This window comes from Pongo pygmaeus, chromosome 19 (genome assembly GCF_028885625.2).
Source record: "Pongo pygmaeus isolate AG05252 chromosome 19, NHGRI_mPonPyg2-v2.0_pri, whole genome shotgun sequence".
NCBI lineage: Eukaryota > Metazoa > Chordata > Mammalia > Primates > Hominidae > Pongo > Pongo pygmaeus.
The window spans coordinates 38,005,614-38,030,805 of record NC_072392.2 but is presented as its reverse complement, the minus strand read 5'-3'; the positions used below and the strand labels follow the sequence as shown (position 1 = coordinate 38,030,805).

The 25,192-nt window shown below is 45.1% G+C and overlaps 1 protein-coding gene across 3 annotated transcripts in view; it reads right to left on the bottom strand.

The window, feature by feature from the left end:
* Nucleotides 1–4,705: 4,705 nt before the first annotated feature.
* LOC129016775 (tensin-3-like) overlaps nucleotides 4,706–25,192 on the bottom strand; it is a 310,903-nt gene continuing 290,416 nt past the window's right edge. Inside the window, exon 16 of one of the 3 annotated variants that reach the window (XM_063657179.1) lies at nucleotides 4,706–5,015. In XM_063657179.1, coding sequence (XP_063513249.1) covers nucleotides 4,957–5,015 — 59 coding nt within the window. In that variant the 3' untranslated portion in view covers nucleotides 4,706–4,956. Of the gene's footprint in view, nucleotides 5,016–18,530; nucleotides 19,848–25,192 lie in introns of those variants that run through there. The other 2 variants (XM_063657178.1, XM_063657181.1) reach the window with 2 other exon arrangements.

Sequence of the window (25,192 nt, the reverse complement as noted above, 5' to 3'; positions counted from 1 at the left end):
CAGCAGCGTATGGAGGTTCCATTTTTTTCCTACCTCCTTACCAACATCTGTTATTTTCCTTTTTTAAAAAAATATAGCCATCCTTGTTGATGTGAAGTAGTATCTAGTTGTAGTTTTCATTTGCATATCCTTAATGACTAATGATGTTGAGCATCTTTTCATGTGCTGATTGGCTATTTGTATATCTTTTTAGAGAAATGTTCATTTAGATTGTTTGCTCATTTAATTGGGTTGTCTTTTTGTTATTCTAAGAATTCTTTATATATTCTGGACATTAGTTCCTCATCAGATGTATGACTTAATAGATATTTTCTCTCATTCTGTGGGTTCTTTTCACTTTCCTGATAGTATCCTTTGATGTTCAAAAGTTTTGAATTTTGTTGAAGTCCAGTTTGTTTTTTCCTTTTGTCACTCTTGCATTTGGTGTTGTATCTAAGACCCACTGCCTAATTCACAGTCACAGATTTATAACTATGTTTTCTTCTACAAATTTTATAGTTTTACCCCTTATATTTGGGTCTTTGATCCTGATAGTGTTTTTCTGGTGAACAGAATTTGTTTAGGTTTTATATGAAAACCCACTGGGGCTATTAAGGTAGTTTTACTATATTATCTTTAGAAGTTTTATGGTTTTGCTTCTTATCTTATTCTTAATCCACTGGAAACTACATGTTGTATAGTCAGTGTTCATTTATATTTACTCACATATTTGTCTTCTTACGTGCTCACCATTTCTGCTCGCAACTCAAGCCTTCCATCTAGGGGAACACCCTTCTACTGAAGAACATCTCTTAGAATTTCCTTTAGTGAAGGTCTCTTAGTTAGCAAACTCAGTATTTGTTTGGGTTTTATGACTTAAATATTGTCTTATATTTGGCCTGTTTATTAAAAGATATATTAATTTCGTATGTGATTATTTTTTCTTAGTACATTGTCTTCTTGCTTCCAGTTTTAAGACATTATCTCTTGGTCTAAATCCACATTCTTTCATGGATAATGTGAATTTTCTTTCTGGTTGTTTTCAAGATATTCTTTTCTTCAGGGTTCCATTATTTTTATGATGATACATTTAGGTGGTTTTTTTTTTCCTTTTAAATCTGTCCAACTTGAGCTTCTTGAATATGAAGGGTAGAGTTTTTCATCACTTTGGGAAAATTCCAAGCCATTCTCTTTTTTACAAAACCTTTCTAACAGTTTATTGTTCTACTTCTGAAATCCTGTTAGAAGGTATCTTATCACTCATGTCCTTCATGTCTCTTGTTTCTTTCTTATTTTTTACTTCTTTGGGCTTCATTCTGAGCAATTTCTTCAGCCTGTCTTCCAGTTTACATTTTCCTTTTCAATTATATGTAATCTGCTGTCAAATCTGTCTTCAATTTCAACAATTATGTTTTTATTTCTGGATTTTGTTTGGCTCCTTCTCAAATCTGCCTGGTCGTTTTTAGAATGTTTTTTTGCTTTCATTGAGTTGTAGTACATTTTTATTATATGCCCAACAATTCTAATTAAGTCTTTATTGGTTTGATTTTGGTGAGTCTCTTTTCTTTTTTCTTTATTTTCTTTACTTGTACAATGGTAATAATCTAGTAATAACACCAACTAAATCACATGATTGTTGTATGAATTGAGATAATGAATATACTGCATAATATGTGGTACGTAGTAAATGTACATGCAATCCATCATAATAATTAGAAATAATGAAATATAATGTATGATTATTATGAAATGTACCAGAGCCACAAATTTTATTGAGCGATGTAAAAGACAACTAGAGAAAACAAAGAAATATGCCATAGCTGGATGGAAACAGTAATAATAATGTTGTGTGTTCATCTTGGACTAAATCATGTCTCATACAATTTCAATAAAATTCCAATTAAATTTATTTTTAAAACATGGCAAATACATTGTAAAGTTAATGTAAAAGAACAAACAGGGCCAGGCTCAGTGGCTCAACCTGTAATCCCAGCACTTTGGGAGGCTGAGGCGGGCATATCACAAGTTCAAGAGATCGAGACCATCCTGGCTAACATGGTGAAACCCCATCTCTACTATAATACAAAAAATTAGCCGGGCGTGGTTGCAGGTGCCTGTAGTCCCAGCTACTCAGGAGTCTGAGGCAGGAGAATGGCATGAACCCAGGAGGAGGACCTTGTGGTGAGTGGAGATCACGCCACGGCACTCCAGCTTGGGCGACAGAGTGAGATTCCGTCTCAAAAATAAAATAAAATAAAATATAAAAAGAAAAAGAATTTGTATCTTGTTTCCTCATTAATGTTGGTTGAAAGCATGTTTGCATTTGTCTTTGACTTGTGTTTTATTAACATCGATTGGCATATTAAAAGTCCCTCTGAGTTTACCTTCTCTAAAAAAATGTAAGAAAAAGGGCCTGTGGGAAGGACTATGAGGCAGAGGGGCTTGTGTGAGCACATGCTGGGCAGGAGGAAAGAGGTAATGACCAGGACCAGGGAAATCCCCAAACTCAGCAAGTCAGGGAGCCAAATGAAAGCCTTTCATCCTGTATCGGCCACCTAGCCCCATCGACACTCCAAGTGAGCATTCTTTTTAGAGATACTCATTGCCCTATTTTTTTTCTGTAATCTTGTAAAGGAATCTGATTTCTCCCATTAGCCTTTCACCAGACTAAAATTTCACATTAGAATGCTATTCTTTAGAAGGCATCTTCTTAGATTAGGCTGCAAGGAGATTGAAGAAGTTACTATCAGTCACTTATACCCCACAGGGACATTAATTCACCAGAGCTTTGGTGGGGGAGTAGAGGAACTCATTACAAGCAGGTCTGGATGCTGCACAGAGTGTAAAGGGGGCAGAAGTTCCAGGACACCTAGGCCTGGAGATAGCGCCAGTGCTGGGATGTACCGTTATTATCCCCATTTTACAGAGGAGGAAACAGACACAGGCAGGTAATGTGATCAAGACCATGTTGCCCCGCAGTACAGGAGGCAGGATCTAAACCCAGGCAGCCTGCCTTGCCATCAGAGCTCTCACCCATAACCTCATGCTCCCGTTAAGCAGGATTGCCCTGTGGCTAGGGGCACAGCCTCTGGGTTCACGTTCCAGCTTCTCTACCATTTCCAGCTGTGTGACCTTGGGCAAGTTACTTGTCTGTCCTCAGTGTCCTCTGCATAGTGGGTATAGCAATAACTGCCGCATGGTGCCCCTTAAGTGAGTTAATAGCTGTAACATGCTTAGAATGGTGCCATGCGCATCGTCACCATCCAGTACATATGAGCCATCATGCCTGAATCCCAGATGGACACATATCCTTGAAGGGTCTAAAATCTAGGATCCTGAAATGCCTGGCAGTGGGATCCTGAAATCCTCTGGCAGCATTCTAACGTCTTTTGACTGCAGAATTGTACCCTGCTTCCCAGGGCTAGAAGGTGTTGGATAACCTGCTCACCCAGTTCAGCCCCAAAGTAGGCAAAGAAAATTTTGTCACAGGCTTGCCTGGGGCCCAGCCCCTGTAACCTCCTCTATCCCTCCTTTGCATGCTCCCTCACCCAGATTCACACATGCACTCCAGGTCTTCTGGGCCCCAAGGGAAGGAGAGAGGGTGGGGAGTGGGTTCACTGGTCCACTGAAGCCTGCTGCCTCCAGCCCTGCTGAACTGGTGGGTCCAGGGAATGGGCCTGGAGCTGAAGGGGTCTTGCTCTCCCTTTAACTTTAAGCCTTCATTTGCAGTGACCTAAGAGCTTCACTTCTTCCTGTGAGCCTGTCTGGATGTTTATGCTGGATGGCACGGGCCCCTTTTGGCAGGGGTGCACATGCCAGGGCGTGGCTGGCAGCCATGACAGGTGAGGAGACCTTGGCAGATGAGAAGACCTTCTGCTTCAGCTTCAATGTATGGGTCTTCTCCTGGCTCTCAGTACATTCCTCCTGAGTCATGATGGGCCCCAGTTCAATGAAACCTTCTGCAGCAGCATCATGGTGTCCAGGGGTTTAATCTGTGGCATGTGCCAGTGCTATCCCAAGGTATATGGTGGTGGGGCTGAGTGGAGCCAGAAGGGCTGGATCTTGTTCCTTTCTTCCTTGTATGAGCCCCATCCTTCAATCATCTTCTTGTTCTTTTCATTTTGACTCCGTGTTTTATTCTGTCTTCTCTTCTGAACATCCATCCATTCATTTATCCATTCATCCATCTATTCATCCCTCCATTCATCCCAGCATTAATCTATCAATCCGTGCATTCATCCATTTATTATCCAACCACCCATCCATCTATCTGTCCATCATTTAGCATAAGGATTGATCAGAAGCCGCCTGGTTCTGGAGCCATGGACCAGACACCATGGGGAGACATGATGAAAAACAACATATGATTTGTGTGCTTGAAACAAAAGTTAATAAGTGCTTACCACCTGCCTGGCAGTCCTGCATTCAGGGTGCAGTTCTCCGCTCATCCTGAGCTTTTTGGTACCTTCTGTAGTTTCATTTTGTAGTAGAGAATGCTGAGCCTCACAAAGTGTGGTCGCTCAGCTGCATAGTGGAGTTTGGATTGGAGCTCAGATGTGTGTAACTTAGACATCACCCTCCGCCTTGAGTCCTCCACTCCAGGGTCCCAGAGCTGCTGAGCATTCTGGGGTTGGTCAGCTCTAACCTTGGTGGCATGCATTGAGCAACTCTCCATATTTTGGAGTCTTAATGTATTCTTAGCCTTAGTGATGGCAAGGACCCTGCTTTGGGAGACCTGGGTTCTAGTTCCAGTTCTGTCCCAAACTTGCTGTGTGATCTTTGTCTTTCTGAGCCCAGTATTTGCATTTGCATAATAGGACACAAGCACCAATTTTCACAGCCTCATAGGGGTGTTTCAGAGGTCAGAGAAGAGAAGAGACATATGAATATTTGTAGACTGTAGAGTGTTTTGTTTAGGTGAAGGGCTGTCAGATCCTGACAACCCTCTGGAATGAAGATGTCAGAAGTTGTAAGCCTTCAATGCCCAGAGAGGTGGAGTGACTCTTCCAAGGTCACATAGTTAGCCAGAGACAGACCTAGGGGAAAAAAGAAGAGAAACATGGATTCTAACTTGGGCTCTGTCTCTAACTGCCTGGGAGACTGCTCAAGCCCCTTCCCTCTCTGGGCCTCAGTTTCCTTGTTTTTACAATATGTGAGAAAGGATGAGGGGATGGATGGGGAGGATATCTGGGGGCCCTGCTAGAACTCACCTCTAGGGCCCAGGCTTGGGAATCCCCAGAACCCCCATATTGTCCTGTACACCTGGGTAGCTGTGCTCAAGGGCTCAGGGAGGGGGGACTCTTGCGGCCCTGGACTCCCTAGCCCATCTCCTTCTGTGGGCCCACCCTAGGCTGTCAGCATGTTAGGTGCTGGAATGGTCTGAGCTGGTTTGTAGTCATTTCCGGGGCAGTTGATGGTCGCCTCACCTCTGTCCATGCCATGTCCTGAGCAGAGGGCCCGGGGAGAAGAAGTCCTGGGGCCAGAGCCACCCGTGTCACCACTAGCCATGGTAGTCCTCTTCCCCATGAGGAGGCTGCACCCTGGGAGATGGCATGGGGTGGAACGGAGCATCTGTCCTGACCTCCCCGTTAAGCAGAGGTGGCTCTGGGGCTCTGGGCAAGGATACTGGAGTGGCAGTGGGAAGCGAAGTGGGGGAGGAAATATTGCTGGGTACTAATGAGTCACAGTTGATAGACTCATGTCTTCGTGTGCTGTGGAGGCACTGTGGTGGGGTGCAGATGGCATATGTTTTGGTGATCTACAGGCTTACATTCAAATAGCTGTTACCTCATGTTCCACGTCTGTGACCTTGGCAGGGGGAGCTCCTCAACCCCGAACTTTGCACAGCTGAGTGGGAGAAACCAGAAGGGGCTTGTATTGTTGGGGACCTGGCATCATGCCTGGCTCAGAGCATTTGCAACATCTTCATTCTCAAGACTGGCATTTGTAGCTCTGGGGGATACACAGAGAGGTCTGTGTATGTATGGGCAGGTACATGTGGATAGGCGTGGGTCTGTTTGTGTGTATGGGAGTGCATGTTTCAGGGACACAGGCTATCAAAACCAGCACAAGGTGACTCTAATAAGGGAAGGGAGGAAAGCGCATGGTAAACCAGGAAGACACTCTAGAGATGAGGCTTCCTGCACCCCTCATGGTCTCTTGGTGCCTGTGCCATTGTAGCCTTCAGTGCTCATGCTTGTCCTACCCTCAGGGTCCTCCCCTGGATCTCAGTGTCTGGCCTGTGGAAAGCTTCAGTAAATGGGGAAACATAAATATAAGGCAATATAACTAGCTAATTAGGGTAATTAAGTGAGGAGTAGCCATTTCCAACACATATTAAGCTGTCCCTGATTTTTAGGGCCTGGGGGTCTAGTGAGGGAGACAATTTGTGTCATGATGGGGAGGAAGTAGGATTCACAGAGAAGGTGAGCCGGGCTTTGTAGGTTAAGTAGAAATTCAGCAGGCAGAGAAGATGTGGGAAGATGCTCCAGGCAGAAGAGCAACAGGATCAAAGCCATGTGGTGAAAGAACAAGGCAAGTGGGTCAGCAATGCTACTAGAGGGGGAGGGGAACAAGTCAAGGTGGAAATGGAGGGGCCTCAGCTCCTCAGTGCCTGGGGTGTTATGCCAAGGGATTTGGATCTTACCCTTTAGTCGATGGGACAAGGGAGGGACATGACCAGGTTTGCAGTTTGAGAAAATTATCAGGATGGTATCTGGAAAGAGGAAGGTCTGGGGCAGTGAGACCAATGGGAGGCTTCTCTGCTCAGGTGAGAGATGGTGATCATCTGGATTAGGGAGAATTTGAACCCAAGGCTGTAGAAACTGAGAAGACAGTTCCAGTTTACCATATGTGGAGTACCTGCTGTGGCTGGCAGGGCACCAGCACTTCTACTCAGGTTATTTCATTAAAATTCTAAAGTAGACCTGGTCAGCTCTGGAAGCCACCTGGGCCTCAGGCATGAGAGAGGAGAAGGAATTGGGGCAAATCTAGTGGGTGGGTGCAGTTGCAGATGCTGAGCCTATTAGCAAAGATGGGACAGGAAAGTGGGGAGCAGGGAAAGGAGTGGCAGGGAGAGTGAGGCCTTTCCCTGCCTGGCTGCAGTCTTTACCCATGAGCCTCCCGTTCCTCATTCCTGCCAGATCTGCTGGACCCAGGACCAGGACCCTGGTTGGTGTTGAAGGTTCTGTCTCCTCTGTGGGCTTCCCTCCCTCTGCTTCTTCCTTCTGAGGATTGCTCAATGTTCTGCCTAAACACGAATCTGACTGCATACTCTCCTGCTGATAAATCTTCAAGGCTGCCTCTGATTCTGGGCAAAGCCTGAGCTTCTTAGTTTTATGTTCTGGGGGTCTCCATTGTTTGATATCCCCTCCCCAGCTTCTACTCTGCCTGTTCCTCCTCATCAAAGTATCTGTATTTTAATATGCTACCTCCTCTCCTTTTCCTCCAAGATTTTCATAATTATGGTTGTGATGATGATGATGATGGTGATGATGGTGATGGTGAAGGTGGTGATAATGACAGTGATATTTATGTTGAGGATGATGGTGAGAATAGTGATGGTGATTATGTTGGTGATGGTGAGGAAGGTGATGTTGAAGGTGGTGACCATGATAGTGATAGTTATGCTGAGGATGATGATGATGATGGTGAGAATGGTGAAAGTGAGCATGGTGATGGTGATGATAAGGATGGTGATGGTAAGGTGATAATGATGATGGTGAAGGTGTTGATAATGATAGTGATAGTTATGCGAGGATGATGGTGATAACGGTGAGAATGGTGAAGGTGAGCATGGTGATGGTGATGGTAATGATGGTGATGATGAAGTGATAATGATGGTGATGGTAAGGATGGTGATGAGGAGGTGATAATGATGGTGATGGTCAGGATGGTGATGGTGAAAATAGTGGTGGTGATGATGATGATGGTGATGGTGAGGATGGTGATGGTGAAGGTGGTGATGATACTGTGATAGTTATGGTGAGGATGCTGCTGCTGATGCTGGTGAGAATGGTGAGGGTGAGACTGATGATGATAATGAGGATGGTGATGGTGAGTATGGGGATGGTGATGGTGCACCCCTTGATTTGGCAATTTGACATCTATGAATTGTTCATTTTTTCTATGTTTTTTCTGGTTTTTTGGGTCAAGACTTCCCTATGTTGCCCAGGCTGGCCACGAACTACTGGCCACGAGTGATCCTCCCACTTTGGCCTCCTGAGTAGCTGTGATTACAGACATGAACCACAGTGCCTAGATTTACCCTAGGAATTTATCCTGAGGAAATAATCAGACAAGTGTGCCAAGCGGTACTTAGAGAGGGGTATTTATCGTTGCACTGATGATAGTAGGTAAGATGTGCGAAGAATGTAAATGACCAGCAATAAGAGATTGGCTAAATAATTGTGCTACAGCTAGTCAAGGGGCTGGCTTATGGCCATTCAGAACACAGACCCTCCTGATTGAGTCAAATCTCCCGTCACTGCTGTCACACACCACACATCTCCGTCCTTTTCAGCACAAATTACAATCGTAATTTTACATTTCTCTGTGAACCTCTTTGAAGAATTTCTGTATCCCTCATTAGATGCTAAGCTCCATGGAGGCAAGGAGTATGCTATGTTCATTATTGTGTCCTCCATGCCAAGTTAAGTTCCTGGAACACAGTACACTCTCAATAATTTGTTGTTAAATGAATGACTGAATCTATATTTCTTAGTATGGAAAGATGTTTGAAATATGCAATTAAGAGAAAGAGCAGATTATAAAGCAGCATGCATGCTGTAGTACACACTGCAAATTCCCTCCTTTCTTGATCTTATTTGGGGAACCACATGCGCACTCTCAGTCAATGAATTATGATTGATCCAAAGTCAATCATGACAATGCCATTCTCTACTGCTAGGGATGGTCATGAGATCAGGTTCTGGGCAATCGAAACACAGATTTCCAGACCTAAAGAGGAATCCTCTGGGGGTCACCTCTGAAGTTTTTGGTTTCTAATAAGAATACAGAAGTGACTGCTTTTGCTGGCCTTGTAAACTCATGTAGTGGTTGGAGCTGCAGTAGCCGTCTTACAGCCATGAACTAAATTCCAATAGACTCACAAAGATGCTGGGCCTAACATTGTTGAACCAGTGAACCATAGCCAGGAACCATAGATACTCTAACTATGTAAGAAAAATGAACCTGTCTTTTTATAAGTGACTGAACTTTCAGATTAATGCACTCCCAACAGATACAGAGCATGATCCCATCTATACCTCTATGTGCAAATATGAATAGAAAAATAATTAAAGTGATTTTCTCTGTGTGGTAGGATTCTCCTTCATATTTTTTTATTTTATAAAGCTTTCCCAAAGGGCATGTAAATAATAATCAGACAAATATTTCTGTACATTCAGAAAATAAACAATGGTACTAATTTTATTTTTTAAAAATAAACAAAATATTGGGGCCCCAGAAGGTAGTTCACTACCATATGGTAAGTTAATAAGCCACGACTGAGATGTACACTTCTGGGTATCCTGGAGGACAGGTTCTGCAGCAGTGAGAGGTCCCCTCCAGAAGAGTATGTGGTTCCAAACTCCTGAGGGAGGCGGGGCAGACCCCAAGGAAGTAGATGAGAACCTGAGTGAGGCTCTGTGGGGAGAGAGGATGTTCCTCAGCCCTCACAAGGACATATCAGTTTCACCTGAGATTAAGCCCCAGCCTTGGCTGGGCAGCCTGCCAGGCAGGTTCTCAGCAGCATGGGCTGATAACAGGAGGAGGGGAAGCCTGGCAAGCTGGGGCAGCTCTGGAGTCTTCAGGTGTGGCTATCTCCGGCAGCAACTGTGTTGGCTGTAAACACAGATTTCCAGGAAGCAGAGCGTTGCCATCTCTCCCATCACAAACCTGGACCATTAGGGATGTTTCCATAGCAGCATCCATGCCAGTGAGGCACCTGGACATGATCTGTGATTCCCTCTCCCACTTTTCCTTTTCTCTTAGAATGGGACAGAGCAGCCTGGAGCAGCTAGTGTCCTGTAGTGACTCCAGTTTGCTGCTCTCTTCCTCATCTTCTTCCTCCTGTCCTCTGTCTCCTCTGCATCCTTCACCTTCTACATCAGGAAGCTCAAGTCACCGGGCTGAGCCTGGGCTTCTCATCTAAATCACGGAGTGCCAGTCAATGCCTCCCTTCCTCTTCCCAGGGAGCAACTTCAATCTTCCCTGCCTGCAGTGGGGAGCTGGACCCTGCTCCTTATTCCCTGTGGGACCATCCGCAGCCTGTTTCCTCACCCCTGTAATGGGACTGCAGTCCTCCCTGCCCACCTGGCAGTGCTAATTCCAGGCCGGGGGCCCTCCTGGGAAAATCAATAGTGTGGGTGATACGGTGGGTGTTTGTGTGTGTGGAGGAGTGGGGCTGCCACCTGGCCATTTACAGACCCCATCCTTCCTCTCTCCCTGTGCTTGTAGCATGTCAGGAATCCCTCTCCTTTGTGCCATGAAACATAAGGCATTTTCAGATCCATCATCTCATTGAGCCTTGCATCTCCTTGGTGAAGTTGGAGTTATTGTCACCATTTTACTGATGAGTAAAATGAGGCTCAGAAAGGGGAAGGTCTTTGCCAGGGTTCCGCTGTGGACTTATAGCAGAGCTGGGATTAGGATGCGTGTTCTGGATTCCTGGCGGGGTCCTGGCCCATTTGCAGCTAAGGCCTGTCTTTCTGCTCCCATGAGGTCCCTTTTCCATTCCTTTCCTCCCCATGACAGCCACTGTCACCACCACCCAGGGTCTGTGCTCACTGTCACACCACCCCTCGCTGACCCCTGCGTCTGGGCTGGAACCCACCATGTCCATCAGATGGATTTTCCTCAATGGTGGTTGGGCTCCAAATCCACTCTCCCCAGACTGACACAAATTGCACTACAGGGGGCCGCAACTCTAGGCATTTCTGGTCTAGAGAGAGAGAGATGGTCCCATAGAAATGTCAACATCACTTGGTGAAGAGGAGAGTGGAAACACAGGAGAAAGTTCAGGGAGAGATGTCAGGAGAAGGTGGCCCTTGAGTTGGGTCTTGAGGGATGTGTTAAGAGTTACCAGGCAAGGAACGCTGGGAAGGGCATTCCAGGAGAAAAGAGCAGCATTCTCCAAGGCTCAGACTGGTCTGGTGGCTACAAGGTAGAGCTGGGTGACCTGGACCCCTTGAGACAGTGCTCCCTTTTCAGGAGGAAATCTGCGGCCCCCATACTTTGGGCTGTCTCAGAGTCCCCCAGAGATCTTGGGAAATTCCTGGGTCCAGTCCCCAGGGATTCTGGTCCAGGCAGAGGAATCTGCACTTCTCACAGGCAGGGGCTGTGACCTCACCCCACAGTTCTGATGCAGTTGGACCCTGGATCACTCTTGGAGAAATACAAGCAGGACTGAGAGGCTTTGACCCAAGCACTGTGCAGGGGGTGGGATGGGGATAGATATGGAATGGGCCAGAGGAATAGTGGTTGGAGCTATACCCTCCTGGACCACCTTGTCTAAAATGTGACTCTCCCAACCCCCTTTCCCACTGATACATTCCATCCTCCCTCACTTTTCCTTTATTTTATTTTATTTTATTTTTTGTAGATACAGGGTCTCACTATGTTACCCAGACTGGTCTCAAATTCCTGACCTCAACCATCCTCACATCTCGGCCTCCCAAAGCACTAGGATTACAGGCGTGAAGCACCATGCTCTCATCACCAACTCACATGCTGAACATTTGACTAGTTTATTTATTACGTGTTTCACTCTACTAGCATGAGGGCTACATGAGGAAAGGGACTTTGTCTATGTCATTCACTGCTGTAGCCAAGTGTCTACAATGTGTAAGGTCATGGAAGCTTTTTCTGTTTTGGTTTGTAATTCTAATTTTGGGAAGCAGAAGATAGGTGAGTGGACTCAGTGGCTGACAGGAAAAGGGAGAACAGTCTTGGTGTGCACAAGAGTGACAGGGAGACGCAGACAGAGAGATGTCAGAGGACAGTTCCTGGAAGAGGCTGACGGAAAGGTGGGGCAACTGGGGAGGGTCTCTCTGGACATGAATTCCTTTGAAGCTGGCAGGGAGGGAGGAAGTGCGTGGGTGGAGAGGAATGTCTGAGGAAGACCTCCTTGGCTTCCATATTCTTCATGAAGTGACAGGTGAGGGGCTTCCTGGGAAGAGAGGGCAGGAGGGGAGCAAATGTAGGCTGGTGATGGTGGGCCTGCAGCAGTGCTCCAGTGTGAAGGGGTGAATGCATTACTGAGGCTGGACCCTGGTCCTGAACCTTGCCTTTGCCTCAAGACTCATTAAAAACCAGCCTTCTCCAGTGAGCTTAGATCATGCCACTGCACTCCAGCCTGGAGACAGAGTGAGACTCGGTCTCAAAAACAAAAACAAAAAAACAGCCTCCAGTCCCAATGTGCCCAGCTGGACCTGAATATGCCACCATCACAACTGGAACACAAATCCTGAGTCACTACCTCTAGAAAGCCTGCCTGGATTCAGTGCCCATCTGACTGGGCTCCTGCAGCACCTGGTCTGCCACTGCTATGGGACTTGCCTCTGCCTACTTCTTATCACAGGTGCCTGTGTTTTTACCTGCCTCAGTGAGGGCTGTTGAGGACCGGGCCAGGCTGATCCGCCTTAGGGGCTACAGCAGATGCCGGCAATGGCTGGGCTGTGTCAGGGCTGGGCAATAGGCATGCAAGGTTCTCACACTGGCACTGGGTGCCCTTTGTGGGCTCAACTGGGCATGACCACTGCTTCTGAGTGGCCAGAAGAGTCCTGGGAGAGGCCTGGTTATCTTGGGCTGACCCTCGCTCCCCAGTTCCTTCCTCCCTCCCTCCCTTGCCGAAACCCTTTTGCATGTCCTCAAAAGCCTGCTCCAGCACCAGCAGCCCCCTGGTTTTCAGCAGCCTCAGGGAACTCTTCCTTTTCTTCCGTGCTGTGAGTAAGAGGCCCGATCCCCTGAGGACACTGCTGCCTTGCTGTCCTCTGCTGCAGCTCTTCCCTGGGCCTGAGCAGGATAGGTCCTCCTTGCTTCTCATTGCCTCCCTCTTTCAGCTCATCATCCTTCTCTCCCATAAAAATACATTTATGTGCCACGAAATGTTTCCATCAACCCAGATCGCATGTGCAGTGGTGGACCCATGAAACTATAATGGAGCCGAAAGACACCTACTGCCTAGCCCAGTGACATAACAATTGTAACGTTATGGCACAGTTACTTTAAAAATATATTTACTAAAAAAGATTTATAATTCTATAGAAAAAGAAATATATATCTTGTAGTGTAGCCTAAGGGTCCGGTGTTTATAAAATCTACAGTAGTGCACAGTCATGCCCTACGACTTCACCTTTTCTCACCACACTCACTGACTCACCCAGAGAAGCTTCCAGCCCTGCATGTTCCATTCATGGTAAGTGTCCTAGACCAGTGCACCATGTCTAGGTACAATAGTATATTTTTATATAGTGCAATACTATGTTTTTACTGTACTTTTCATGATATGTTTAGATGCACAAGCACTGACCATTGTGCTACAACTGCTAACAGTATTCACCGCAGTAACCTGTGCCCAGGTGTGCAGCCCGAGAGCAGAAGGCTGTGCCATAAAGCCTAGGTGTATGGTCGGTACAATATTGAGGTGTGTGTAAGCACACTCTGTGACGTTCGCCCAAAGAAAAATTACCCAAGGACACAGTGACACATGAAGGGAATCAGTATTGAAGCTCTTGCCCTAAGATTGCACCCCGGGACACATCCCTGTGCATTGAAGTCTTAGCTTCCGGATCATGGGCACTTTTCTCTTGCTGAGGTGTTGCCAACATGCACATAGAGAGTCCTCCTCATGCTCCGGCTCTTGGTCCCTCCACCCCTAGAGACCTTGTTTCCACCCTCCCTGAGTCACCCACTCCTACCTGTATATTCTTGTCCTTGTCACTGCAGAAACTGTAGCTACTCCAGACCCTCAATTTCAAACACCCTTTTTTTGACCACCACTTTCCTTTTTCCAGCTGCCTCACAACTCCAACACACTTCAATGACTCCAAATTTTCACTTTTGTGTCTCACTCACTTTCTTGCAAATTTCCCTTCCTCCCAGCTGAGACTATATTGTCCAGCCTGTTATCCACCCTCTCTAACACTCTCCACTCTCTTGCCCTACAATTGATTGTACTCCCAGGGCAAAACTGCACTCTGCTGAAAACCAGCCACACACTCCCTCTGCTCCTGCACTCAGGTGGCTGAGCACAGCCAGAGAGAAACACACATGCTTTTTGCTCTCATTTGATCATCAAGCCCAAACCTCCAGTGGGCCCTGGATGATGTCCTACAAACTCACTCATTTCCAGAGTCCATAAGTCTGCCAGACTTCTCTATTTGTTATCTTAATAAAAATATATATAATCTAAGCATGTTATGAATACCAACTGATTTAATTATCATAAAACTCTATGAATGTGTTCTATAATAATCACTATTTCACAGCTGAGGAGATGTTGGCACAGGAAGAGATGAAGTGACTTGCCCTGGAGCCCAGGCACCCAGCTCTGGAAGTGCTGCCCTGTTCCCAAGCAACAGTATCGTGCCTTCTCCTTCCTCCTTAAACCTCTAAAACCTTCCCCAGCCTTCCTTACACCTGCTGCCTTGCTCCCTATTTCAATTTGAAAATAGATGCAATAAAGAGAGAACCTTCCCTAGATCCCAGCCCAACATCTGCCCAGCTGCTTGCCTCTGTGCTTCCTTCTCCACCTTCGCTTGTTATTGTAGCTGGAGTGTCTGCACTCATGTTAGGGGCGACTTTTCTCCATCATGTCCGCAGCTCAACCCTCAGGTTCTTTCCTGAGTGTCCGCTTTGCACACTGTCTGGTTCTGCAATGCAGCTCTCCCACCCATCTCACACCCTGCATGCTTACTTATTCATCATCTGTTCTGCTCTACTACAGTGAGGGCTACACAGGGGCAGGGATTCTGGGTATCTTATTCACTGCAGATTCCAGCATCTAGAGCAGTACCTGGCACCTAGAAGGTGTTGGTATTTAATGAAGTCAGTCATTTTATATGTCAGGCTCTGGCCTGGTGCTGGGGACACTAGGGTGATTCAGACAGGTCCCTGCTTATACCAAGTTTACAGTCCCATAGGAGAGACAAGACAAACACATTACCTGACAAATTTGCAGGCAGCCATTTATATTTTTCATCTTACAAAGCAGCCCTTATTGTACTTGAGAGGAAATGCACTCAAGCCATGAGCTGTAGCCCCACCTCCCCTACTTCAGGACAGAAAGCCCCAGCCTCCAGCCCTTACATTCCTGGGCCTCCAGGGCTCCCTGGACTTTAGGAAACAGCTAGTAAGGGAGTCCAAGTCCACTTTGACTCAGAGCTCTGGGATGTCAACAAGGTGCTTCCCCTCTCTGGTCCTCAATGTCTTTGTCTATTCCAAGAGATGATGGTGCCAGCTCAGCAAGCTCCATGGGGCTGGGGCAAATGGGACAGGGAGGGTAACAATGCTTTGTGGACAGACAGGAGGAATTCTGAGTGGCTACCGGAAAGGCACCATGTTTATTTGACAATTTCAAACACGACAGAACTACAGAACACAGACATCAAGACTCTCCTGTAATTCCATTTGGAGTCTAAAGCTTAGATTTTGTTTTAAGCAGTGGCAAACATTATGTATAGATATAGATGTGGGATCATAAAATGCGTTTAAAAGTTATTGATGTGGGATGACTTTGCCTATCAATATACAAGCATTTATTTTGTTTTAATAGCTGTGAAATATCCCACTGTATGAAGAGACTAAAATCTGTCCTTCTATTGTGGATATTTGGATTGATGAACCATTGGACCAAAACAGAGAGGGCAATCAAAGCATTTGACAGCCTGGCAGATCAAAGTGAGAGGTTTATTACAGAAGACAGTAATGCTAAAAGGGGAGGGGAGTTAAGTGAATCCACCTGCTGCAATCAGAGCCCGGAATCCCACCACCCTAAGAGGCAGGAGACAACACGGCCCAAAGGGCAGAGGCCCCCAGGGCTCCCAGCAGTGCCAGATGCAAACTTGTCATCCCACCCTGTGTGTGGGCTTCCTATGCCCTGGACAGTCTTTCCTGAGGCAGAGGCTGTTTTAAGAGCTTAGATCACCCATTCTACAGCAGAATTTCTTATGAATGAGGTCCCTGTTCTGTGCTCCTCACCTATCCTGGGCCCTTTTCCCAACTAGACTTTGAGTAGTGGGTGGATATAGGCCCCAGGTAAACACCAGGCCCCAGGTGGACATCAGGGCTTACGTGGACACACAGGCTCCAGGTGTGTATCAGGCCCCAGGTATATACCATTTTCCTGGTACGTGTTAGTAACCAAGGGGACACTGGACTCCAGGTGTACCTCAGGCTCACAGGTGGACACCCAGGCCCCATATGGACACCAGCCTACAGGTGAGCATCATGCTGCAGGAGGATACCCAGGCCTTAGGTAGATATCAGACCGTATAAGAACACCAGGCCTCAGGTGGACATCAGGGCCCAATTGGGGATTCAGGTTCTAGGAAGACACCCAGGCCTCAAGTAGCATCAGGGCCAAGGTGGATACTAGACTCCAGGTGGACATCAGGCCCTAGTTGGACACTAAGCCCTAGGTGGACACCTGGGACCCTGGTGACCATCAGGCCCCAGATTAACTCTAGGCCTTAGGTGAACATCTGATCCCAGTTGGATATCAGGCCCCAGGAGAACATCAGTCCCCAGGTGGATATCAGCTTCCAAGTTGACATCAGGCCACAGGTGGACACTGGACTTGAGGTGTACATCAGGCCTCAAATGGACATCCAGGCCCCAGGTTTACACCAGGTTCAGGTAGAAATCAAGGCACAGGTAACACCATGCCCTAGGTGGTTACCTAGGCTTCAGGTAGATATCAGACCCCAGATGGACACCTGGATCTCAGGTGGTCATCAGGCCCTAGGTGGAAACTCAGGTCCCAGGTGCACATCACGTTCCAAGTGGACACCCAGGACCCATGGTGATACCCAGGTTCCAGGTGGGCACTGGGCCCCAGATGAATACCAGGCTCCATGTGGATACCAGAACCTGGGTGGACACACAGCTCTGAGGTGGATATCGGGCTCCAGGTGGACATCAAGCCTCGGGTAGATATCTAGTCCCCAGGTGGACATAAGGCCCCAGTTTGACACCATACCCTGGGTGGATAGCTAGGTCTTGGGTGGATGCATCTCCAGCTGAACCTCAGGTTCCAGGTGGACACCCAGGCCCTAGGTGAAGACTAGGTCTTAGGTGGACATTAGGCCCCAAGTGGACAACCAGGCCCCAGGTGGACACCCAGACTTAACATGGACATCAGGCCCTAGGTAGACAGCAGGTTCAAGGTGCATATGAGGCTCCCAATAAACACCAGTCCCCAGGGAGACCCTTGTCCCCAGGTGAACACCAGCACCCAGGAAGACATCCACCTCCACCTGCACATCATTCCCCAGGTGTATACCTGGGCCCTATGGGAGCACCAGGCCCCAAGTGAGTACACAGATCCCTGGTGGCCATGAGGCACCAGGTTGACACCCATGGCTTAAGTGGACATGAGGCCCCAGAAGAATGCTGGTCCCCAGGTGGATAAATAGGCCCCAGGCATACGTCAGGTCTGAGGTCTATACTCAGTCTTCAGGTGGACACTAGGCCCCAGGCAGACACCAGACCCCAGGTGGATACCAGTCCCTATGCAGACACCAGTCTGCAGGTGGACAGCAGGCCCCAAGAAGACATTATGGCCTGGGATGACACCTGGGCTTCAGGGGAACACTAGGCCACAAATGGTTACCTATGCCCCAGGTGGACATCAAGCCTTAGTGGAATTCCTAGTCACCAACTGAACATCAGGCCACAGGTGCACATCTGGCTCCAGGTAAACATCAGGCCTTAGGTGGATTCCCAATCCCCAGGTGGACATCAGAGACCAGGTTGACACAAAAAAATCCCAGTGGGTATCATGTCCCAGCAGATGTCCAGGCTCCCAGTAAACACTCCAGCCCCACTGTAACCATAACTACCGTAACGAGAAATGGTAGGTCAAAGTACCATCATGCTCCTTGCTCACAAAAGGATGCTTAGCTATTTTATTCAAAATACAATTCCTTTCATCACTCTGAGCAGCAATGTGTAGAAAGGAAAAGAAAAATAAACCAGGCCTCAAGGAATCCATCCAAAATGAGGTAGATATTATAAGAGACAGAAATCCCCAAATGAAATGTTATAGTTGACATAGAACAGTCTTTAAAATCCATTAATTTTCTCGCATACTTGATATAAAGCATTATTTCCAGAGACTGAACCTAGAAAGAATTGCTTAAGACTAGGAGTCCTGTTCCGGCCTAGATTCCACACTGTTGAACATCTATACTTAGTACACCACACTATACATAGCACTGACATGACCTGTGTGCATTTAATTTTCTAAAACTTGTTCATCTCTGGCATACTTTATATATATATATAACATATATTATGTACATACATACAAGTACACACACACAAAGTATATAAGGGTAGGATAGTATAATTGTGCAGTAACGTTTCTTGTGAAAGTGGTGGAAAGTGGATTGCGTTGGCGACATGCTGGAATGTGCTTCCATTGGCAGACGTAAGGCTTTCAAAACTAGTCGTTTTCATTTTTCTCTAGCAACTGGGAATGTTAATAATTGAAGATGTGTTGGTATAAAAATAATCATAATAATCACAATGAAGTGGTGTTAATAATTATATCACAAGATATAATAGACATTATCGATATTATAAGATGTCAAAAAAAAGATGCCATAAAATCTTTGAGATGATTGACACGTTAAATGCGGCCTCCTGTGCCGCCCTGGGGCGCCACTCTCGCTGGGTTCTTGGCGGTGCTCACCCTACTCCACCTGCTCAGCCTAGGCTCCTGCGCCCCCGGAGTCACGCCATGGTAGCGAGGACCTTGCCGCGGCCCTAGACAAGGAAATGAGGAGGAGGTGCACGTGGAGTCCCCGCGGATAGGCTGGACGCCGGGCAGGAGCCTTTGCGGGGGTGCACAACCTCCTCTGGAAGCCCTGGTCGCTGCCCGGTGCCTGCTGTGCCCTGCGAGCTCCGCGGCGGTGGAGCCAGGCCTTCGCTGCCGGCTCTCGGCCCCGCCTGCGGAGCCTCTGCCCTTTGTCTTGCCTGTGGGGCCTGGGGCCTCAGCTGGCCCGGGGTTCCTGAAGTTATCTGACGATGGGCTGGCCTCTGGGACTGGGTCGTGGGCCTTGTGCACCGGCCGCCACGTCACCAGCGCCAGGCCTACCCGTGGTGCTGCTGGAGATGCGGGATGCCCGGGCTCGGGCTCTGATGGGCCCCCTGGCGCTGCTAACCTTGTCACCTTCCATCGCGGCCACCATGCTGCCCGCTCGTCAGCCCTGGTCTGCAGCCTTCCTGGGACCCCTCCGGCCCCAAGGAGGCATCACTCACAGCCGCTTGCGACACCTGGGCTGCCTGAACCTCTGCCAGGGCTGCGCCGCGCAAGTGGCTCCAGCCAGCCAGCCCTGGCCCATGAGCAGTACTTTCCGCTCCCCGAGATGATCGCCCTCGGCAGGGATACACGGCTATGGAGGATGCAGCGGATACCTTCCGAAGTTTGTGGACACTCTTCTGCCACACCAAAAGTTTCACCATCAGCTGCGATGCCGACTAGGGTGCAGAAACCCCTCCGGGATGTGGACCAGGCAGTGCCTTTGCTGGGCATCCGCAGTGCTGACCACCCCAAGTGCACAACCTCACTTCGTGTTCCTCCTACTCCACATTCCACATCCAAAGTTCTCTCACCATTTCTAAGCAGGAGAAATCAAAAGAAACTGAAATCAGAAAGAAACAGAGAGAGAGAGAGAAAGCCATGAGCAAAAATAAAAAGTGCAAAACCTTTTGGAAAGCATAAAACTCCCCAAAGCCAAAAACTAATTCTTACCTCTTTTAAACCTTCTGCACTTCTCCAATGATGAATGATTTTTTTTTTTACCACTGGCAATTCGTAATTATTAACTTCTCTGGCATTAATGAATAGAAATTGAATCACATGTGGGAGTATAATTTGTATTATATGAAGGTTTTCATATTTTAAAAAATAATTTTTCAGTTTTTCTCCATGGATTAACAATTAATGGAAAATTTTCGACATTGCTGTGTTAATGTCTCCAGACATAATTAGATGTGAATAATTTTTATAAACAGCATTTCCTGGGTGGAATTTCTCATCTTCAGGAGCTCCATAAATAACCATGTCCCAAGAGAACTGTGAATTTGGGAACTGCAAGAACTGAGTCCCAACTTGTCCAGCCTGGAAGCTTTTGGGTGATCACTCTTGCAGGTGACTTCACTGCCTTCTGTTGAAGGGCCAGTGAGAGCCTGGGGGTTTCAACCTGAAAGAGCCTTACCATTTTAGGGTTAGCATTAACAATGAGGAAAAGGCCTACTTTTTTGATATTCTCCGTATGTAATAAAATAGTTACCAAAACAAAGCAAAGTGTGAGTGGTGACTATTGAGAGGACCCTTTCTATCTTTGCTGGATTCCCAGAGATTTCTGGGTTTCTTTTGGAGTCAATAATATTTCCATGGTAATTCTGAGCTCTTAAAACCCACAATATGAGTTGCAGCCAGTGACTAGAGTTGCAGCCAGTGACTAGCGTTGCAGCTTCTTAAGCTGATCACTGGTGGTAGAGCCTTTTCGTTCTGCTCACTTCTTAAAAGGTCAGCTTGGTCAGGGATTAGTGCTACCCTGCCAGAAATAAGCAGTTCGCAATCAAGTAAAGGAGTCAGCTAAAAGTGTAATTACTAAGTAGTGAGGTCACAGCTAGATGGTTGTTGATCTCATTTTCTCTCTGCTGCTGATTTCAAGGATTTATACCATGTTTTGATGTAACATAGAATGTATACTATGAAGGACAGTCTGTTAGCTTCTTGGAGCTATACTCCGTTACTGGAGCAGGGGACAACAATTTGAAGGACATCACTACTTAGACAGTTTAATCTGCCTTTGGCTAGAATAAACTTCAAGTTCCAAGGGCTGGGTTCAGTTGTTATGCAAATTTAGATTGTTGCAGTAAAATTTCCAAAAAAAAGGATAGGACTCTTTAGATGAAATAAGAATTTAACGGTATTTGAACCCTGTTGAAGGCCAGACAAGTTTAGGCAAAATCCCATGACTGATGAGTCCCTTTAAATTCCAACATATAATCGATGTTGGTAAATATGATACGTGCACTGGAAAAGGATGTGTATCCAGTAGTCGTTGAGTGTCCCGTTCTGTATATGTCAGTTTATGTCAAGTTTGTTCATCGTGTTCATCAAATCTCCCTTTCTCTTATGGATTTTTTTCTGTTGGTTCCATCGGTAATTGAAAGGTATGTTAAAATCTATATTGTAGATTAGTCCATTTTTCTTTTAGTTATATCAGTTTCTGTAGTAAATAATTTGAAGGGATATTTTATATTTAGACATATTTAAAATTGGCATACTTTTCTAGTGACTGACATCGTAAAATCTTTTTATCTTAGCAATATTTCTTGGCTTAAGTCTAAACTGTCAATAATAACATAGCAACGTGAGCTTTGTGCTGATTAGTGTTTGCAGGCATGTTTTCCATTGTTTTACTTCCAAATGTCTGGATTCTTGTATCCAGATAAATTAATTAAAACATAAAAAATAAATATAATATAAAACATTAAAAAGTGAATATTCTAAAAATCCAGCCAGAGATGTTTCACTTTTAATTGAAGTGTTTAAGACCACGGCTCTCACACTGTGTGCTGAGATGCCCTGAGATGTTGTGTTTAACTGACAGGGGCACCAGCGGATAGCGTGTGAGTATATGTGTGTGTGTGTGTTTGTGTGTGTGTGTGTGTGTGTGTGTGTATTTGAGATGGGGATCTCACTCTGTCCCCCAGGCTGCAGTGGAGTGGTGAGGTCTAGGCTCACTGCAGCCTCTGCCTCCCTGAGTAAGGCATGCACCACCATGCCTGGCTAAGTTTTGTAATTTTAGTAGAGACGGGGTTTTGCCATGTTGCCCAGGCTGTATATTTTTGAGGGAAACAAAGCAACATTTGCTGCAGACCTTAAGAACTACTAGCCTGAGGCAGTTCATAGTTTCAAAAGCAGTTAGTTAGAAGTGCATTTCTTTACCTTTAAGGTGGGTGTTGTTAATTACCGCGATGAAAGCAAGTATTGTGCTAAAGTCAGTGTGGAATAGGAATAAGGTCCAATGGTTGAGATCCAGTCCAATTTTAAGATTTGAAAAGTTGTGCTGTGTGCCCAGCAGGCACACACATCCCATTAGTAAGTAAATTGTGCTTTATTAAGAAAGAAACAAAAATACTATTTCTACTTCTATTGTGTGTTATTTTTTATATGTACTTGCAAATCCATCACCAAAATAAAAATAATGAACATATCCAGCACTCATAAAAGTTTACCCTTGCCCTTTTATAATCCCAAACTTTCTGTATCTTCCTACCTTACCACTCTCCCTGGCAATCACCAATCTGTCACTATAAAATAGTTTGCCTTGTCTAGACATTTATATAAATGAAGTGTAGTATGGACCCTTTTTTGGAGGGGTCTGGCATCTTTCACACAGCATAATTATTTTGAGATTCAGCTACATTGCAGGCATCAATGGGTCATTAATTTTATTACTGAGTAGTATTCTATTGTGCAGATCGGTCACAACTTATATATCCATTTGCCTGTTGATGGGTTTTTGCATTGCTTCCGGCTTTGGACTTATACAAATACATTTGCAATGAACATTCATGTACATAAGTTCTTATAACTTTGAGTAAATATTACGAGTGTAACAGCTAATAGGTTTAGGTTTAGTTTTAAGAGACTGTCAAAATGTTTGCCAAAATGGTTGTACCATTTTATATTTTTATCAGCAATATATAAGAATTCCACATTCTTGCCAACCCTTTGTATGGACCTTCTTTAAAAATTTTAGACATTTTCATGTGTGTACAATAGTATTTTATTGTGGTTCCATAATGCCTAATAATATGTAGTATCTCTTTATGTACTTACATTCCATGTGTATATATTTGGTAAAGTGTATGTTCACATTTTTTTTTTTGCTTCTTCCTTTTTGGTTTTTTTCTTTGCTTATTTTCTCATTATTAAATTTTAATAGTTTCTTTATATACTCTGGATTCAAATCCCTTATTAGATATGAGACTTGCCAGCATTTTCCCCTTGAGTTTTCTTTTTTGTTCTCATAACACTATCTTCCAAATAGCAGATGCTCTTAATTTTGATGGGGTCCAATTTATTAATTGTTCTTGTGCATTTGATTTTTGGGGCTTCATCTAAGATATTTTTGATAAATTGAATATTACAAAGATTTTTTTTTCTGTATTTTCATCTAAAAGTTCATAGCTTTTAATACTTTATTTTATATTTAAGTCAATGGTCCTATAAATGACAGAGCTTTAACCCAAGTCACTGTCATGCATAGCTGGACCCAGGGGCTTATATAAAATCATCAAGAAATGTTCTCCTTCTTTCTCTTGACACTTTTCCTTTTGTTTTAGCCTCATTTTTTCCTTCTGAAGATGACTCTCTTCTCCCTCTGTAGCAAGAGATAGTACGACAAATAACCCACTTTACTTTGTCCTTGCAGACCACAGTGGTAGAAAAAGCAAGAGTCCTTCCTGATGATTCCAAAAAAAAAAGTACTGAAACAGTTGCCATGATCCAAGGGTAGAGTCTTTTGCCATAGCTGGGCAGCATGATCACCTCTGGGGCTGGGGCTGGTAGGTTGGGTCAGGCCCAGTTGGTGCCCATTGAAATGTTCCTCAAAGAAAAAGGGGGCTCTCAAGAGGAGAGTTGCTGAACAACCCACCAAAAAATAGCCACTGTGTACATACCTACAATTCCTTGCCATTTTATAAGCAACTTGTTGGGTGGAAAATGACTAGAAATTCAGTTGTCATTAACTTTCCTTTATAATGTCAGTAGAATGAGCCATACATTTCACATGTTGTGGGTTATGTCCATGATAGTCATTTCTGTATATTAGGTATCAATTTGGAGTATCATCTGAAGAAATATACTACTTTGTGATGTTATCCTTAAATTAATATTTTTAGGATAAAGAATTATAGGATGAAAGAAAAGTCTAGGATAGAAATTAAAGAATAGAGAAAATGGGAGCATGGATATTACTGCAGAAAATGGCCAAACAGGAAAGTACTTGTGAGAAGTATTGCACCTCCGGGAAATTACAACTACTGGCATAAGAACAAACTATCTGAATAGTCTTTGCTAATACTGAGTCTTTTCTGCTTGCAAAAGAAGTACGAATGGTAAGAAACTGGGACATTTTTCAGACAGGCCTCAATGCATTTGTTCATTTACCTGTTGATGGGGTTTGGGGGTATTAATGAAGGATGTTAACAAATAATGATGGGCATGTTAGGTAATCATAATTGATTTGCCCATTGGGTCTGAAGAAAATTTTGCCTAACTTCTTTTTTGTCGACGGATTCATTTTTAATGTCATGTTGGATTCTATGGCTTACTGAATGTGTAATTGCCTATTTATGGATTCTGAAGAATTTTATAAAATGTATTTGCCAAACATTTTGAAAGCTTAGAACTTCTCCAAGGCAGAAGTTCTTTAGTGCTTTAGTGCTGCCCTGACAAAGATGGTAGCCACAGCCATGTGAATATTGAGCACTTGAAATGTGGCGAGGCTGGACTGAGATGTGCTGTCAGGGTAAAACACACACCAGATTTTGAAGACTTAGTAGGAAATAAAATTAAACATATCTAATTAATAACTTTTATATTGGTTAGACATTGAAATAATATTTTGTATATATTTTACATATAAATATACATTCATGTGTATGTGTAATTAATATCTTCATATGAAATACTTCTCAATTACAATTGGAAGAATGATGACTTTGTGGTGGAGAAATCTGGCACAAACTTGATCATGTGCCTCCTGCTGTGATGTCCTAGGAAGACCACAGCAGTATTTCTGTGGTTTTCTTGTGAAAGATACATGACCTAAGTCTGGATGTAGAAACACATCAGATGGAAAAAGGTGAACACATCCTTCATAAATAATTATGCTCTTTAAAACTCTTAAGGTTATGAAAAATAGGGCAAAACAGAGGAACTGTTTGAAGTTGAAGGAGCTTA